Source organism: Eschrichtius robustus, chromosome 3, assembly GCF_028021215.1.
Source record: "Eschrichtius robustus isolate mEscRob2 chromosome 3, mEscRob2.pri, whole genome shotgun sequence".
Classification (NCBI taxonomy): domain Eukaryota; kingdom Metazoa; phylum Chordata; class Mammalia; order Artiodactyla; family Eschrichtiidae; genus Eschrichtius; species Eschrichtius robustus.
Window position 1 is genome coordinate 12159688 of NC_090826.1, and position 19563 is coordinate 12179250.

Genomic DNA, 19563 nt, shown 5'->3' on the forward strand with positions numbered 1-19563 from the left:
ATGACTGTGAATGTGTCCCCAGAGAGCTTTAGCCTTTAGCTCAAAACCAGTGCCTCACAAACTTCTGCACCAGCTCAATTCCTATTTTTTAAAAACAATGAATAAACATTCATCTATAATGAAAACTAGAAAAAAATTTTATTAAAAAAAAAAAACCCAAAACTGGCACCAATCTTGGGAGAAGCCATGGATACAATCAGAGGTAGGTGGCAGCAGCCAGAACAGGGAGAGTTGTCACAGGAAGGGCAGGCCTTCCGGGGCGGGGGGGGGGGGGGGGGGAACCTGGGGGAGGGTGGAGGAGGCATCGTGCCTGGTGATGGACGCTGGAGGAGAAGAGGAGGACACCGTGCCGATCGGGGCACTTTTTTACCCACCTCCCAGCAGTGCCACCACCTCGGTTTGCTCTTCTGTAAAATGGGACTTGAACTAGACCAGGACTCATCCACTTTTTTAGGAGGCAGAACAAGTCGGGGTTGTGGTGTTTGTGACAGAGCCCCCAAAGAAGGGAAAGCTGGCATCTGGTTTCATTATTTCAAGCTGAATTTACAGAGAGCCGTTTAATTAAATCAAACCGACACTCCATTATAAAATCAAATGTGATGTCACAGCCGTGAGCTTGCAGTCCCAGGGGGAAAAGGACATTGTCAAATGGGCACTGTCAAAATAAGCAGTTGGCTGCCTCCGAGTTTTCCCATTAATACCTGAGGGCTCCTTGTTCATTTGTCTGCCTGCTGGCATTTCTCTGCCAACAAGTGGCTACAGGCACCAGAAGTTCCAGAAAAGTTTGTTGGAGAAAAAGGTAAAATCAAGAAGAGAGTGGACATTAACTTACAAGGTTTTTTCAGTCCATCGGGGGAAAGCTCTGGTCCCCTTTTGGCAGAGGAAAACCTGAGTCCAGCTTTGGAGGTGCCACCAGCATTTAAAAAGAGCCTGGCCTGAGACGGATTAGGTGGGAGGATGCTTAGGGCCTTTTCCCAGCCAAATCCGAGGATCCTTTCCAGCCCCAGCTGCCGCGTGAGTCACCATGCGGCTGGCCCTGGCAGCACGTTGGGGGGCCCGAGCAGGGCCAGGAGCAATTGTCCTGTCTTTTTGGTCCCAGCAGCAGCTGTTCCCAGCCACAGACACAAGCACAACAGGGCAGGTCTCAGCCAAAAGCCTGGCCAGACGTCAGAGGGGATCAGTGGGGAAAGCTAGCCTTGCGAGGCAGCCGGGCAGAGGCCCTAGGTTCCCGGGACAGAAGCCAGGGCAGGCACATGTGCCCGTGACAGGTTCCAGGAGCAGCAGAGCCAAGCTGCCAGCTGTCCTCTGGTAGAGGCCGCCCCGGCAACTGCAGAGGGGCCAGTGGAGCCTTGCAGTGGTCCCAGCCCAGGGGCACACCGTGTGCAGCTTGGAGTTCCAAACCCAGACAAGTGACAAGCCAAGGTCAGGGACTGGGAAGCGATAGGAGACAGGTGGCCAAGGGCATTCATCCTTTCAACAGATGTTCGCTGAATGACAGCAACACATGAATCTTCAGCATTCACCAGCTTTATTTTTATTTTTATTTTAGAAGGTAATACATACTCTTGGTAAAAATATTAAAAGCATATCAAGTGTATTAAAAGTGTATCAAGTAAAAAAGTAGACATCCCCCTTGTATGACATCTGCAGTTCTATCCCCCCCAGAGATAATCATAGCCAATGGCTTGGTGTGTGGTCTTCTGGATTTATTTCGGTGCATCTATAAAATATCTATATACATACATATAAACATACTGTCCTCTAACCAAAAACAGGATTTTACTCTCCATTACTATTCTGCAGCTTAGTCGTTTCACTTAACACCATATCATATTATACATGTGAGCCCATATATCTATGTCATTCTTTTGAACAGCTAAATAAAATTCCATAGTATGAATATAACGAATGAAGCTTTCATCTGTTTCCTATTTTCCACTCTCACATGGCTGCAGTGAACATCCTTGGACGTATATCCTTGCACACTGATGAGAGCATCTATGCTACAGAGATCCAGCAGCGTCACTGGATCACGGAGTCGGCACATTAGGATGTTTAGTAGATGCCAAACCGCCTCTGAAAACGGGTTACAGCCCCACTCTCAGCACGTGACGGTGCCTTGACAACAGGAAGGATTGTTAACAATTTCGGGGCTCTTAAACCTTTCGAGAAACAAATGAAATCTACAAACATGCCCGTCCATACGTTCGGCGTATAATTTTTTAAGAGTTCCCAGGCCCCCCGCCCTGAAGCCCAGACTGAACTCCAGGCTAAGACTCCTTTTTACAGGAAGCCCCAACAGGTCAGTGTAAAGCTGTGATGACATCTTTTCTCTGAAGCATCCTTAGAGCCCCTAGGGAGAGCTGCTTCAACGCGGGCCGCCTGATTCACACGGGCAGCGCGGAGCGGGGAGGGAGAAAGCCAGGAAACTGCAAGCAAGGCTCTGCTCTGCTGGGTTAACCTGGTTATTTTCTTGTGTGTGTCCTGCAGGTGACTGAAAATAACTAACCACCAGAAGTCCCCGGGACTGTTTCGGACTTGGAAAGGTCACAGGAGGAAAATAATAATAAAGTGACAACTACACGAATCACATCTTGGTGAGAGTCTTATTAGCAAATCGTCCTCATATCTAGAGGCCTGAAAGCAAGAAACAGCCTGGGGTCGAGGCAGCTTAAAGGCCTTGGTGGCGGGGGGAAAGGGTGCGGGTCCTGCAGCCAGGAAGGCACCTGGAGGGACGGGCTGGACTCAAGAAGACCTGGGTCTGGCCAGGTCTCTCCACTCGTTAATTGTGTTCCCTGGACAGGTGACTTAACCTCCCCGAACACACGGTTCCCACCCCAGTCACCTTCCTGTGATGGGGTAGGGGGGAAGGTCAAAAGAAATAAGAGCTGGGGAAATGTTTCCCAAAAATCCAAAGTCCCCTTTATATAAGGAAGAATAAAGAGTTAGAGCAAAATGAGGGGGCGGGGGGGGAAATAGGTGAAAGAGAGTCCATACTCACCTAAGGTTTTGTTTTGTTTTGTTTGTAAGAACACTGCAATATAGACAAAAATTGATAATTTTTAAAACTTCATTTAGGATTCACAGATTCTAACTCTTCAGACTCTAGTAGCCCCAAACTGCTGATCTAAAAGAGATGCTGGTCTGTTTGTCACCAAAATTTCCTGTAGCTCAGGGGTTCTCCAGCGGGGGCCCAGCAGGCACATCTGGCAATGTCTGAAGACAGTTTTGGTTGTCACGACTCGGGGAAGGGGTGCTGCTCGCATCTCGTGGGGAGAGGCCAGGGATGCTGTTAAAAATCCCACAGTGCACAGGACGGCCCTACAACTGAGGATTCTCTGGCCCCGAATGTCAGCTGTGCTGAGGTTGAGAAGCCCTGATGTAGAGAAAACACAGGGGTCACAGGCCACAGCCGCTAGCCAGGCACGGGCCACTGGCAAAGAACCCTGTGGCGTCCATGGTGTTCTGCTCCTCTTCCTCCGTTGCCGGTCATTTGGCTCCAATTGGAAAGCTGCTAGGAGCCCGTCTGCAGCCCGGGGGGGAAAGAGCAGACCTCTACAGGCTACAGAATCCTTCAACGGGTGTCAGCCGCAGTTGTCGGAAAGTCCAGGCCTCAGCCGCCACCAGGGCTGGAGCAGGAAGGTTTTTGGGGTGAAAGGTAAGGCAGGGTGAGAGGCCCCAGCCTCGTTACGTTTTAAAGAAAAGTTTTTTCCGGAGGAAATTAAAACAGCCAGGAATCTGTTTGTAAATTCCTTTCACTGAAACAGCATTAGCAACCTGTGAAAACACGACCACAGGGAGGCCTGTGAGTTCTCTTGACTGAAGTAAGAATTCCAAAGAAGGGCTGGGGGAGCGTCCACCAAGTCAGAATCTTATTTTATTTATTTTTAATTTATTTATTTGGCTGCACAGGTCTTAACTGCGGAATGCGGGATCTAGGTCCCTGACCAGTGATCGAACCTGGGCCCACTGCATTGGGAGCACGGAGTCTTAACCATTGGACCACCAGGGAAGTCCCCACCGAGTCAGAACTTTAAAAACAACTCTAGGGACCTCCCTGGTGGGGCAGTGGTTAAGAATCCACCTGCCAACGCAGGGGACATGAGTTCGATCCCTCGTCCGGGAAGATCCCACATGCCGCAGAGCAACTAAGCCCGTGCGCCACAGCTACTGAGCCTGTGCTCTAGAGCCCGTGCACCACAACTACTGAGCCCACGTGCCACAACTACTGAAGCCCACGCACCTAGAGCCCGTGCTCCGTGACAAGAGAAGCCAGCGCAATGAGAAGCCCGCCCACCGCAACGAAGAGTAGCCCCCGCTCGCCGCAACTAGAGAAAGCCCGCGCACAGCAACAAAGACCCAATGCAGCCATGAGTTAATTAATTAATTAATTAATTTAAAAAAAAAAAAAAACTCTAGCTGCAGCCTCCTTGAGTGTGTGTGTGCGCGTGCGCGCGCGCGCGCGCGCGCACGCACGCGCTGGGCGGGGGTGGGGGTGGGGGAGGGGTTAGAGAACAAGCATCTCAAGCATAAGTTTAGAAAACTCAAAAACTCATAAGTTTAGAAAACTCAAAATTCAGAATTTGAAAACTCAGAAATTCACAAAGTTCAAATCAGACTGAAAGGTTTGCATGAAGAAAAGTTGAGAGAAGAGACTGGGCCCAGGAGCCGAGTGCACTGCTTAGCCCTGATGGGCCCCCAGCTGCCTCGGAGACCTGCTCATCCGTGGCCATGGCTCATGGCGCCCCCTGGAGTCGCGCTGCGTGGTGGCCCTGCACCTGCTTTTCTTCTCTCCTCTGCTCAGCAAAGCTCAGAGCCGGAGCCTCCCGAGGAGGAGGTCCCAGCCCTTATAGCTGCTTCTCACGGCACAAAATACCTGAGCAGAGCAGGAGGGGCCCACGCGTGCTCCGAGATGCTTGGAGGAAGTAACTGCTCTGAGTGGGGCCCTATCCGGCTGTCCTTCCCTGTTCTCACCACGGCCTTCCAGAAGGGGAGACACTAAAAGGATTCATGATTCTCGAGGGTCAAGAGTAGAAGGCCGTGCAGTGGGGAAAGGGTGCAGGCCCCGCGACCTGCCTTCAGGGCCACACTCAGGCACTGGGCCATCCCACCCTGGCACTGAGGACTGGCTCCATCAGTGGGCGGACTGAGGTGTCAGCCTGGGACCTCAGAGGCTGGGGAAAGCAGTCTTTTGCATGATGGGCAAATGTCACTGCAGGCAGTAACTTCTCGCATTAGGAGAAGCAAAAGCACCAACTCTCAGGGCAAGCCCGGGTGCAGAAGAAACCTCTGGCTTGGGCTCGGGGCCCTGCTCAGCCCCACCACCTGCCCTGGGGAGGACACACTGGCCCTCCCACCAGCCTCACCCTGAGCAAGAGGGTCTGAAGGTCCTCGCAGTGAGCCCACTGCTCAAAAATGCTGTCCAGGGTCTCGATGTACCAGGAGCCACTCTTGGTATCCCTCCAGGAGACAAAACCTGCCGAAGGAGAAAGGCTGAACTTCATTGGGAAGCTGCCCCTCCCCACGCATGCAGACGGGCCCACCTCCACACTTTGACTGATGTACACAGCCAGCAGCAGCCCACATCTCTGTGCTCTGTCCCATCGTGACCTTATTTCATCCTCACCACTAGCCTGTGACTTTGGTCATGGTTCCCATTTTCCTAACAAGGCAACCAAGGCTCGGAGAAGTCAAGTGACTCTCCCGAGGGATAAGAAAGGAAAGAAACTAACACTTGTCACACCTGCTATGTGCCAGGCACTGTGCTCAGTGGGGGAGCAGCCACCTTGTTAAAATCACCATGACGATCCCTAAGGTACAATGAATATACCCATTTTAAAGATGAGAAGACTGAGGCAGGGCCAGGACGAGGGTGAAGCGAGTGAGGCGCACCAACGCAAGAATGCATGCCTCCTTACATTTTGCATTCTAGGCACCGTGACTGCCTCGCCCTGAGCTGAGGCTCAGAGAGGTGAAGTAACTTACTCAGGGTCACAAGAGGCAGCACCAAGTCTCACACACAGGTCTTTTCTTCACAACACAGCTGCTTCTAGGGCAGATGGGGGGACCTGCTGGTTGGAAGGACAAGCTCTCACGACCCACTCACCTGGGAAGGTGGAGTAGGACACCAAGATGTCGCTAGGTGTGGGCAAACTAGACACGGCATCCGGCTGGTCGACGGTGACTGGGCCTTCCTGGAACGGGGTAGCATCTGGCTCAGGGTCGCTGTCAGGGGTCCTGTCTTCAGGGGAAGTGGAGGGCACCTCAAACCCCTGGTCTTTCTGCTCTGCAGGAAACAGAAACAGACAACACTTGCCAGTGAAAACACCCAGACCAGAGCTCCCACTTCTTGGTGCCACCAGCCTGAGAGGCCTGATTTCCTCTGGAGCCAGGGGCCTAGTGCTGGACAAACATGAGCAGGAAACCAAAACAGGAGCTTTACTTTTACTATAACAAGAGTTTTCCACATTCATTAAGTAAAGCTGGGGGTGAGGGCAAGAATGCGGAAATTTTTAAAACAGCTATAAAAATAAGTCACGAGGTATACACCCAAAAGAATGGGAACCAGGTGTTCAAGCAAGAACTTGTGCAGCAATGTTCATTACATTATTCACAACAGGCAAAAGCTAGAAACCACCCACGTGTCCAGGGACAGATGAATGGATAAACAAAATGTCGTATAAACATCCAATGGAATATTGTTCAGGCTTAAAAAGGAATGAAGTACTGATACAGAAAACAATGTGGATGGGCCTTGAAAACATGCTAAGTGAAAGAAGCCAGACACCAAAGGCCATAGAGTATGATCCCATTTATATGAAATATCCAGAAGAGGCGAATCCAGAGAGAAGAAAGCAGATTAGTTGCCAGGGGCTGGGAATGGAGTGACTGCTAACGGGTATGGAGTTTCTTTGGGGAAAGATGAAATGTTCTAGGATTAGATGGTGATGATGGTCACACACATTGTGAATGTACTTAATGTCACTGAGTTGTGCAATTTAAAATAGTTAAAAATGCTAAATTATATGTCATTAAAAAGTCACACTGGGACTTCCCTAGCAGTGCAGTGGTTGGGAATCCGCCTGCCAATGCAGGGGACATGGGTTCAATCCCTGGTCCGGGAAGATCCCACATGCTGTGGAGCAACTGAGCCCATGCGCCACAACTACTGAGCCCACGGGCCACAACTACTGAAGCCCACGTGCCTAGAGCCCGTGCTCCGCAACGAGAAGCCACCACAATGAGAAGCCCGCGCACCGCAACGGAGAGTAGCCCCCGCTCGCCGCAACCAGAGAAAGCCCACGCGCAGCAACAAAGACCCAACGCAGCCATAAATTAATTAATTAATTAATTAAAACAGCATATAGGTTAAAAAAAAAAAAGTCACGTTATACAGCCTTAAAAAGGAAGGAAATTCTGACACATGTTACAACATGGATGAACCCTGAGGACATTATGCTGAGTGAAACTGGCCGGTCACAGAAAGACAAATAGTGCATGATTCTGCTTACATGAGGTGCCTCGAGTAACCCAATTCATAGAAACAGAAAACAGAATACTGGTTACTAGGGGCTGGAGGAATGGGGAATGGGGATTAGTGCTTAATGGGTACAGAGTTTCAGTTTTGCAAAATGAAAAGAGTTTTGGACATGGATGGTGGTGATGGCTGCACAACAACGTGAACGTACTTAATACCACTCCAGAGCTATACGCTTAAAACTGCTTACCATGGTAACTTTTATGTGTATTTTATCACAAAGTTTTTAAATTAGAAAAAATTACCCCCAAAAAGGTCACAGAACAGTATATAACGTATGACCTGTTTGGCATAGATATGATGGATAAACGGACAGGAGAGAAAGAGAAAAGTCTGGAAGGAAACACCAATTGTTAACAGTGGCTCTTCTGAAGAACAAGAATGGGAGTAGGGATGGGCCCAGGACTTCGACTTTTCACCTTTATGTACCTCTGAGGACTTTGATTTTGTTTGTTTTTTAATGAGCATGAACTACTTTTTTTTTTTTTTTAATAAATTTATTTATTTATTTATTTTTTGGCTGCGTTGGGTCTTTGTTGCTGCGCACGGGCTTTCTCTAGTTGCGGCGAGCGGGGGCTACTCTTCGTTGCGGTGCACGGGCTTCTCATTGCGGTGGCTTCTCTTGTTGCGGAGCATGGGCTCTAGGCGCGCGGGCTTCAGTAGTTGTGGCACAGGGGCTCAGTAGTTGTGGCTTGCGGGCTGTAGAGCGCAGGCTCAGTAGTTGTGGCACACGGGCTTAGTTGCTCCGTGGCATGCGGGGTCTTCCCAGACCAGGGCTCGCACCCGTGTCCCCTGCACTGGCAGGCGGATTCTTAACCACTGCACCACCGGGGAAGCCCAGCATGAACTACTTTTGATCTCATGAGTTTACCGACCAATTATTATGTACTTTGATCATTTTGTCCTTCTTGATTTTTTTTTTAACCACATTTGTGGCTTCTTCCCCAAACACACATTAAATCTCAACATTATGATTCAAAACAAAACAAAGCCTGGCCGTGTTGGCAGCAACCAAAGACAACCATGGCTAATGGTTTGCTGCACCTCCTTCCAATCTTTTGTGTTTTGTTTTCACCTGCTTATTTGCAGGTTCAACTAATCATGCTTTATTCCCTTATCAGGGCATCACGAGGATTTTCCTCAGGTTACGATAAAAGCTTCTTTAAAATCATGGTTTATGACACAGACGGCAGAGACACGTACATACGGAGTACCCCTGGGGTACAGAGCACCAACACGGGCACTGAGGAAGACAGAAAATAAGAAGAAGATGGGGGAATTCCCTGGTGGACCAGTGGTTAGGACTCCGCACTTCCACTGGCGAGGGCCCGGGTTCAATCCCTGGTTGGGGAACTAAGATCTTGCAAGCCGAGCGGCGCAGCCAAAAAACAGAAGATGGGATCCTGTCTGGGGAGCTAAACACCCAAACTGAAAAAACTGCCCTCAATTTACATTGAGACTTGGACTTTAAAAAACAAAAACAAAAAAAAAAGGACTTCCCTGGCAGTCCAGTGGTTAAGACTCCATGCTCCCAATGCAGGGAACACGGGTTCGATCCCTGGCTGGGGAACTAAGATCCTGCATGCTGTGCAGAGCGGCCAAATAGATAAAATTAAAAAAAAAAAAAAAAAAGATATAAAATTGATCTCTTTTATTTTTTTGGTAGGTATACAGTTGAGGCAACTGTCCACTACCTTACAGTGTCCCCTATTAAGACAACCGAGGGGAGAAAAATTGCCATTCTTGGCAATTCTGTCTTATGAATACCAAATAAGGTGGATCTTATGAGCGATTCTACCTCACCCTATCGTGCCTCGGCGGCTGGAAAGCACAAAGCCAATTTTCGGGCCACCTCTAGCAAGCACGCAGAACTTCACAAGATGCACTTCTAGATGCCAAACTTACTCTTCTTTCCTTGCATTTCTATTTCCTCCTTATTTTTTTTTCTCTGTATTTTGTTCTACTACATCACTTGTACTTCCTTAAGTTACCTCAAAAACCCTTTTATGGAAACCAAAGAAGGCATCAAGTCATAGGTAATGGGATCCATGGAGATGTTTACACCCCTGACTCAGTAATTTCCTAAGGAAATAATTCAAGTGAAGCCAAAAGCCCTCAGTACAAAGACATTGGTGGTCATGTGAGCCAAAAATTGGATACCACCAAAATGGCCAACACTAGGCAACGGTTTAGGAAGTGAGTGCGTATCACTACAATGCAAGATTATAAGCCATTTGAACAGTGACAATGGAGACGTGGGGTGATGCTTCAGGGATAAGGTTCAATGAGAAATGCAGACTGTGCCCCTCGGCCAAGATCCAAAGGTAAGAGGCAAAATGAGACTGCCATGTCGGGCTCGTAGGATTCTGGATGTTTCTATTTTTAAAGTTGCCATATTTTCTGTCTTTTCTGTTTTAAAACCCAAACTCCCCCAGAGCAATGGCAGGCCTGGAAAACAGAGGGTTAGGACTCAGGGCAGGACTCGGGCCACACACAGCTCAACCACAGAGCCACTGGGGTGGTGACGCTGCAGGACATGTCCTGGGATGAGTTCCTCCAAAGCAGAGCTCACTGCAGAGTACAAAGTGTTACTTCAGAAAGGAAGCAGCTGAAAAGAGCTTCAGCAAAGACAGGCAGAGGGCTGGGGGGCCCGGGGTTCCGCAGGGGAGGGTTTCTGGAGCAGGCGGTTGTGAGCCAGGCTCCCATGGGAGAAGGGAGAGCAATCCTGGTGGGAGAAGCAGCACCTGTCGGGCAGGTCTCTGGGCAGGAGAGCTGGAGGGTTTGTGTGGCTAGATCCACGGTGGGTAATAGCAAGGAGGGAGGGAGGTCACAGTTCACCCAGGGAAGCTGGGGGCCCATCCACAGGGGACAGAGACAGGACAAAGACGGTTCTGGCAACCCCATAATAATAACCCCAGCATCTACTGACCGGACTTCCCTGGTGGTCCAGCGGTTAAGACTCTGTGCTTCCACTGCAGGGGGCACGGGTTTGATCCTTGGTCGGGGAACTAAGATCCCATGTGCCGCGCAGTGTGGCCAAAAAATAAATAAATAAGTAAAACCTTAAAAAAAAAAAAAAAAATCTATTGACCTCTCACCCCATACAACTAAAGCTCAGAAAACTCGGTAATTTGTCTGTGGTCTCACACCTAATGCGCAGGGGACCAGGGCTCTGTGCCTCTCAACTACCCTGCTGCTTCCCAAGCCTGCCAAGGGGGCCTCTTAGATCTGTGAAAGCTGGACTATGGCATAGCTGTCTCAGGTCACTGCTCCCGGTTGTTTGCTTGGTCGAGATTCTGGAATCTGCCCTAGGTGAAGTCGGACAGGGGAGGGGACCTGAGATGGGAACCTGGGGCTGTCGCTGGGTCTGCCCGGGGAAGCAGGGTGCAGCGGGGGAGGGAGCGCTTCAGTGGGGGATGCCGTAGGAAGGGCCTAAGGAGACGGGCGGGGGGGAGGGGGGGGGGGGACCAGAGGGGCTGCCTGTGAAAATGGGACGATGGGATCTGAGAGGGGAGGATGGGGCTCAGAGGAAGAAGGGGTCAGACAGGGGATGCTGCCTGTGTCTCCATCCATGTGTCATCCTCCTACAAATCTGCTGGGAAGGCCTCGCCTACGGGTTATGCATTTAAGCCACTGCTTTCTTCTTAAGGAGGCTCATTGATTCAAAACTCCCTGCCAGGAAGAATAACATCCCATAAGAATAAATACACAGTGGGAAGACGAGCCATTCCCTCAGCACATAAAAGCCACAACCCCTGTCGTACATCATTCTTCCTTTCCAGCTTCTCAGCATGATCTCGAAAGTTCTGGAGGGGTCACCCCAAAATTTAGGCCACTCAGCTCTGGCTGAGTTCATCACGCTAACACTGAAGTTTCACACCAAAGTTACTGACTTTGAAGCACGTTCTTCCACCTTGGGGCCCGCACTACCTCTCAACAAAGGGGCGGATGACGTTTAGAAGATTTTTAAATTGTAACAACAGTGAATCTTAAAATAGCAACACAAGAGTCACCAAAATCCAGGGCAGACATTCAGAGACCTGTAAACAACACGACACCCCACCAGACACTGACATTTGGGTATTTCTGTCCTCAGCTGATGGTGGCGCCACCATGTGGCAACAGCGTTAGACACAAGATCCCGCAGCAGGGAGCTAAGCAGAGACCGCCACTCCAAAAGTGGCACCTTAACCACTGCGTTCCAGCTTTGGAATCCTGCTGTTGTCAGTGAATTGTTTGGTTTTGTTTTTAATGGCAGGAGTCCACATTACTTCAAACCATATTCTCATATGGTTCTATTTCAAATTCAAACAATTAGAATGCACCTAAGATGCAAGCATACTGTGGGCTTTGTGCCAGGCTGGGGACCCAGCTGCAGGGCAGATGGGATTGGCTCTGCCCTCAGAGAGCTGACCAGGGGACGAGGCCATCTGAATGCAAGGTGAAAGTGCTAAGACAAGGGAAGAACGGGGGCTGCAGGAGCACAACAGCCGGCGCGAACCCTGACTTTGTGCAAGGAACGAGGTGTTCAGGGAAGGCTTCCTGGAAGCGGTGACGATAAGCTGTAACCAGAAGGACGGATGATTAAGAGTTGGCCAGGAGACAAGGCAGAGGAATGGCACATAGAAAGCCTGAGGAGTAAGCCAGACCCTGGTGTCCTGGGAAGGCTGAGCAGCGCTGGGGTGGGCACAGCATGCCAGTCGGGGGAGGCGAAGAGTTCGGGTCCAGATCAAGGGCCCAGCAGCCCCGCTAAGGAGTCCAAAGAGTAAAACCACAAAGATCCTCCTTCGCTGCTGAGAATGGACAGTGGGGTGGGCCCTGGCCCAGAAGACCGGCTAACTATCTTCCCCAGAAAGCTGGCACCCCAGCTCACCCTTCAGTCTGTTTTTCCTTTGATTCACAGGAGAAAGAGGGACCACGCACTTCTGAGTAAGAACATCACTTGACCACACATTCTGGATCGTAAGAAGAAAGACAAGTTACAAAGGATTTCAACCCAAGAACAGCAGCCTCTCCATCCACCTGTCATCATCACTCTGAGATAACTGCACTGGTGACAGGGGTGGGGCTCTTATGTGACACTGAGTCCTCTGGGGTCAGCAGGAGGAGGGAGGCCAGGTTTCCAGTTAGGAAAATGAACCAGGCAATGTGTTAAGTGTGTTAAGAGACACACTAGGGACTTCCCTGGTGGCGCAGTGGTTAAGAATCCGCCTGCCAATGCAGGGGATACAGGTTCGTGCCCTGGTCCAGGAAGATCCCACGTGCCGCGGAGCAACTAAAGCCCGTGCACCCCAACTACTGAGCCTGTGAGCCACAGCTACTGAGCCCGCGCGCCACAACTACTGAAGCCCGCGTGCCTAGAGCCCGTGCTCTGCAACAAGAGAAGCCACAGCAATGAGAAGCCTGCGCACCGCAACGAAGAGTAGCCCCCTCTCGCCGCAACTAGAGAAACCCCACGCACAGCAACAACAAAGACCCAACGCAGCCAAAAATAAATGAACAAATAAATAAATAATAAAGTAATTTTTTTTAAAAAAGAGCCACACTGCTTAGTATGTGAGAGATAGTAACAGTAAGAGCTAGGCTCTGTTACTACCCCTATTTGCCAAGACTTCTAGAGATTAACTGGCCCGTGGCTGTGCAGGGAGCAGCTAACCCAGGATTTGACCCAGTGTTCTCCATCACTCATGGCCAAGCTATAGGCCTGGGTCATGATAGTGACTTAACACAGTTCCAGTCAAATTATAAGTTCCGGGGGACAGAGACCCCACCTCTGCATCTCTACAGCCTGGTGCATACAGCAGGCGGTCAATAAACTTACTGGATGAATCATACGACCAGAGCCTGCCCTCCTAGACAATCTCTCCCATGACTCCCCCGCCAATGTGGAATAGTATGGGACAAATCACCGTGTGCAGAAGAATACGCCTCAGGTGCCCACGTTACAGGTCACTGGCGTGCACACTTGGCATGCAAGCCGACAGCTCTACGGTATAACAATGCCCGCTTCTCTGGCAGATCAGGCCAAGGGACAAGGAAGTGATATGCCTTTCAGACATCCCTGCCCCTGGAGATGCCATCATGTCCCATAATCCAGGACACATGATGGTGTTCTCTCTTCCCTCTTTCTTTATTTTATAAGAAAACCAGGTAACGTTGAAGTAGGGCTCAGGTTTAAAATCAGGACATACAGCAAAACTACAAACAATCTAACTACTCCTTAAACGTTACTGAATCCCCAGGACCTCAGCCTTTGGGAATTGCAGTAGTTAGTTCGGCAATGGCCTCCCTTTCTCTGCGAAAGGGGGAAGGGAGTCTGGTTGATGGGGGTCAGGGGAATGATGATAAGGAAAATGAAAGAGGTTTTCTCTCTCCTCTGCGTTGTTTGCTTTTGCCAAGTCTCTGGGGTTGAAGAGGCCACAGCTGAATGATGCCCTGATGCTGTGGCACTGTGAGACGGAAGACGCAAACCTCTAAAGGCTGCACAGAGCTGAAGCCACTCCAGCTAGACGGAGGTGCCACATTCGGACAGCAGTGACCGTGTCTGGGACGCCCCCGGCTGCCTGGATCAACCCCCGGGACATCGAGAGGAGCAACGGAGAAGGGAGTAGGCGGCGGCTGCTTCCCCACTAGACTCACAGGGGCAGGGAGGCTGAGGACCGGCCTACCTCCACCACAGGCCTGGATGAAGAAGAGCTTGGGCTTCCCTCCCAAGCTGGGGCAGCCAGTTCCGTTGAAGATGTTCACAATTTTCTCGACAGACACGGGATCTCCATCCATGCCACAAACAGCGCCCGGGAACTGGAGGTGGCTAGCCTAGAAAACCATGAATCCTGGTGACAAACCCAAGAAGTCAGGGTAGGGATCCAACAGCCTGTTCAGAGGCTTTGTGGGGGCCAAGCATTTAGAAGGTCCCACCCAGGGGCACAAGGCTGAGTTACGGCAGGTTGGTTCCGGGCGGCCCCCGGTCCACCTCTACCCCAGGGGTCTGAAACTCACATGCCTCTAAGCACCAGAGAGCCTAACTCGAGGACACTGGGCAGCTACCTCCGGATCGGCTGCTCTCAAAGTGTGGTCCCTGAAGCAGCAACATCAACATCACCTGGGAACTTGCAAGACACACAAATTCCTGGGCCCCACCCAGACTTCCTAAATCAGAATCCCTTGTAGTGGGACCAGCAATCTGGTCCTTCAGGCACCTCTCTTGCAGCGAAACGTTGAGAACTACTATTCTAGACGAATTCTTCTCAAACTTTATGTGCACGGGGATCTCGTTAAGGTGCAGGCTCTGAATGAGAGTCTGCATTCTCAAGAGCTGCCAGGTGATGCCCAGGATGCCGGTCTAGGGGCCACACTGTGAATGAAAGAACCAAATGGGCAGCCCCTGCCCTGCCAAAGGCCAGAGTTTTGCTCCATGAGGATGCTGGCCTGATAAGGTCAGACCTTTGTGGCTTTTCAAGAGAAGCCGGAAATCCTGATTTTTTGTGCTAAAGTTGCCAGTTTTGAAAACACTGTGCAACCCATAGGGGTTGTTACCTCTGTTCTGTCCAGCCCCTCAACTCAAAAGATGGGGAAACTGAGGCCCAGGAAGGGGGAGGGGCGTGGCCACAATGACCCAGCACATTAGTGGCCAAGCCCAGAGTGGGTCCCAGTGTCCCAACTCCCAGCCAGCAGCAAACGGCCTGGAAAAACACCAAGCAGGACCGAGGCAGGAACTGGGAGCTCTTATGAGCTGAGCCCAGCTCTGAACAAAATCCAGCTTGTCTTTTCCTGCCTCTCCCAGACAGCTTCTCCCAGGGACACCGTGCCACCCAGGAGGCGCATCAACTCCTCAGAGGGCAAATGGCTCCCGAGAAAACAACGGGAGGTGGACAGGGTCCCGCGGCTCTTCCCACAGGGCCAGGGTGTCTTGGACACAGGAAAGGACGGGGCTCGGCACAGCCTCTCAGGGCAGCCTTCCCAGGCACCTGCCCAAGGAGGTGAGGCCGCCTACCTGACAGCCATGAGAGAGGATGACCACCACGCAGCAGTCCAGAGCACTGTGGTCCCGCCGTGCCAGCTCCCCCAAAGCCTGGACCATTTGCTACAAGAGAGGGCTGAAGGTGAGCCAGACCGCTGACGGATCAGCTCCTTGTCCTGGGCCTGCCCCCTGCTCCCAGGGCCAATAGTGAAGTAATGACAGTCACAGCAATCACAATAGCCACCATCCTTGGGGAAGACATGCTGGGCTAGGCACTCTTTATTTACTCCTACAATGACCCTAGGAGGTGAGCATGGTTCTCGCTGTCTAGACAAAGAAGCTAAGGCTTGGGAGTCACACAGGTAGTGGGAGAGCCAGTCCTCAACCCGGGTCTCTGAGTCTGAAGCTTGCACCGGTAACCGCTGAACCATACTGCCTCTCATGGTCCTACAGACCGAAGGGCTCGTCTTGGGGAGTCATATGTTTCCAGGGTCCCTCGCAGGACACTACCCCGCCCGCCCCCAATCTCTCTCTGTGCACAGGGACCATACCTTGGCAGTCAGGTTACACTTCACCTCCACCACGAAATGCAGCAAGTGGAAGCGTTGCTGCATCCTCTCACAGTCAATACTGGAGCCCGTGCGGGTGTTGAGCCCCGACTCGTGGCAGAAGTTCACATTGTTGATGATAAGGCAGTGTCCACAGGGGTCTGCGTTCAGGACGTATGCCTGCCCAAGCACAGGGACCAATGTAAACCGGGGTCTCGGTGCACTCCTCGGGAGAGAAGGCGACCCCCTGGGTTTCACTCATGGGGTAGACAGTCTGGAGAGATGGGACAGAGCATGCAGTCTGCCTCCCTCTGAAGGAGGGGCCTGGGATCTACACCCAGCATTCCAGACTGCGAAGCAGACTAGGGTGCGCACGAGCTGTGTGACAGACGAACAGCTAAACTTGGGACCAAAGATTAGCTCCCATCGCAGTATTCAGGGATGGGAGCTGCTAGCTTAGAAATCCAACTCCCCTAGACATTCATCCCAAAAGGACCTGGAGGTCGCCCAGTCCAGGGGAGCACCTGAGAACCGTGTGGTCAGCTCTACCAGCAGACTCTCGCCCGGGCCACCCTCGGAGAGTCTGAGGCCACTTCCTCCAGAGGTTCAACGTTTCCCTAGTAATTCTCTCTCACAGCAGCCTGTTCTTTTCGTTTATGGTACTTAACAGTATTTATGCTTATATATTTCTTTGTGTGACTAGCCTCTGCTAGGCTGATGGCTCCATGAGGGCTAGAAACTCGAGTGGTCTGTTCCCAGGTGTCCTAGCACGAAGCCCAGGGCTGACACACAGGAGTCACACGATAAATGCTGTGACTAAGACAGAGAGTGACTTGGTCTGGGGTGGCTGCTGCAGCCGATTCTGATGCCCACCCCTCGTTAGATCTAAACTTCTCAGACGAGGAAAGAGCAGGGCTAGACAATCTGCTGCAGGAAGAGCTGTACCAGGGCCAGGGTGCTGTAGGGTGCCTGGGACTGGGACCCTCTCTCCAGCTGGGCTGAGTTCCCTGGGCTCCTGACACGGCTGCAGGAAGGATCTGGGAAGTGGAGAGCAGAAGAACCCAAAGCCAACACAACTGGCCCCAAATAACATGAAGACTCACCAAGTCGGCATTTCCCTTGGCTCTGTCCTGAGCACCTGGAGAGAGAGAAAGGAAAACTTGAATGTCGGGGTCCAACAGGGGAAGGGCAAGGGACACTGTGAGGACAGCTCCCACAGAAACACAGAGGAGCAGGAACTCAGGAACCCTCAGGAACTGCTGGTGGGAGCCAAGTGGCACAGCCACCTTGGAGAACTGTTTAGAAGTTTCCAGTAAAGTTAAACACACACCTACTCTCTGACCAGCAACTCCACTCCCAGGTACATACCCAAGAGAAATGAGCACAATGGGCACAAAAAGACTTGCCTGTGAATGATCACCGAAGACTTATTCATAATCCCCAAACCAGAAACAACCCAAACGTCCATCAACAAGTTGATGGGGAGACTTCCCTGGTGGTCCAGTGAGTAAGACTCCATACTACCAATGCAGGGGGCCCGGGTTCAATCCCTGTTCGGGGAAGTAGATACTGCATGCATGCCACAACTAAGAAGTCCACATGCCGCAACTGAGAAGCCTGCATGCCACAACTAAAGATTCCGCATGCCACAACGAAGATCCTGTGTGCCGCAACTAAGACCTGGCACAGCCAAAATTAATTAATTAATTAATTAATTAATTAATTAAAAATGATAAGTAAGTACTAGGGATGTAATGTACAACATGATAAAGATGATTAATGCTGGGCTTCCCTGGTGGCGCAGTGGTTGAGAATCTGCCTGCTAATGCAGGGGACACGGGTTCGAGCCCTGGTCTGGGAAGATCCCACATGCCACGGAGCAGCTGGGCCCGTGAGCCACAACTACTGAGCCTGCGCGTCTGGAGCCTGTGCCCCGCAACGGGAGGGGCCGCGATAGTGAAAGGCCCGCGCACCGCGATGAAGAGCGGTCCCCGCAGCGCGATGAGGAGTGGCCCCCGCTTGCCGCAACTAGAGAAAGCCCTCGCACGAACCGAAGACCCAACACAGTCAAAAATAAATAAATAAATAAATAAATAAATAAATAAATAAATAAATAAATAAATAAATAAAGTAGCTATAAGAGCACCCAAGCCCTTACATAAAAAAAAAAAAAAAAAAAACCACCACCGTTTTAAAAAAAAAAAAAAAAGATGATTAATGCTGCTGTATGTCACAAATAAAAGTTGTTAAAAGACTAAAAAATAAAAAAACAAGTTGATGGGTAAGCAGACTGTGATACAGCCATACAAAGGGATACCACAGAGCCTAAAAAGGAATGAGTTACATGCAACACCATGGATAACCGCAAAAACACCAGGCCAAGTAAAAAAAAGCCAGCAGAGTATATATGGTGTGATTCCATTTATGTGAAATTCTAGAACAGAAAGACATAAGGAAGCTCCAGGTCTGCTCCTTCTCTGTGGAATCCATGGAGCCAGCACACAGTAGGTCCTCAGGAAATAGTTGAAGAATGAATAAATAAGTAAAGATGGTCATTTTTCCTTCAGTATCAAAAGAGTTTTCATTTCAACTAGCAAGAAGTCAACTGGTCACCAGCCTACAAGGTTACGGGACTTTTTCTTTTTTAAACAAATAGAACACATTGACCATCTCCAAGTCACTCTGGAGACTATTCTCATGATCCAACTATGGTGCCATTCATTGCTCAGAGCGGGCCTGGACCTTGTTGGGAACTATTCTTTTGCCATGACTGCTGAGCCCGTGTGCCACAGCTACTGAAGCCTGTGTGCCTAGAGCCTGTGCTCCGCAACAAGAGAAGCCACTGCCAGAAAAAGTCATGCCAGAAATGCATTTACATTCCATCTTTTAAATTAGAAATGGTTTTACCTAGCCTGAAGACTCCTATTAGACCACAGACTTAATTCTTTAACAACTGCTCATTTCCAAAATTCCACTGCACCCCAAAAATATACCATTATCTACAACTGAAAAATGTATTCATTTCCTGAATTAGCAGTAATGATCCCTAAAGTGAGAGAGTAACATCATCAAAATGGCAGAATAAGAGTTTTCTACCACCTTCCCCCTCCCAAAGAACACCAATTTTCACAATCACCCATGGACAAGAGTGCCTTTGTGGAAGTCCAGGAGTCCAGCAGAGAAGTTCCAGTACACCATTGGTGCAAAAATCCAATTATATAGGACACATTGAAGAGTAAAGACTGGAGGAGGTTACGCCTTCTTCAAATGCAAAGACAGCGACATAAGACTTTGAGGAACATGAAAAATCAAGGAAATAAGATACCACCAAAAGAATACAGTAGTTTTCCACAGTAACTGACCCCAAAGAAATGGAAATCTATGATTTGCCCAATAAAGAATTCAAAATTGTTGTTTTAAGGAAGCTCAGTGAGCTATAAGAAAAGACAGAAAGACAATTCAACAAAATCAGGAAACCTATACACAAACAAAATGAGGAGTTTAACAGAGAGATGGAA

The 19563-nt window shown here is 50.2% G+C and overlaps 1 protein-coding gene across 3 annotated transcripts in view; it reads right to left on the reverse strand.

The window, feature by feature from the left end:
- Positions 1–1511: 1511 nt before the first annotated feature.
- CASP9 (caspase 9) overlaps positions 1512–19563 on the reverse strand; it is a 30671-nt gene continuing 12619 nt past the window's right edge. For 2 of the 3 annotated variants that reach the window (XM_068538945.1, XM_068538944.1), the window contains exons 3-9: positions 17149–17183; positions 16049–16225; positions 15531–15620; positions 14206–14353; positions 6107–6286; positions 5367–5476; positions 1512–3777 (exon numbers count right to left, since the gene is read on the reverse strand). In XM_068538945.1, the coding sequence (XP_068395046.1) occupies positions 3688–3777; positions 5367–5476; positions 6107–6286; positions 14206–14353; positions 15531–15620; positions 16049–16225; positions 17149–17183 (830 nt within the window). In that variant the 3' untranslated portion in view covers positions 1512–3687. Of the gene's footprint in view, positions 3778–5366; positions 5477–6106; positions 6287–14176; positions 14354–15530; positions 15621–16048; positions 16226–17148; positions 17184–19563 lie in introns of all 3 variants that reach the window. The other variant, XM_068538942.1, reaches the window with a different exon arrangement.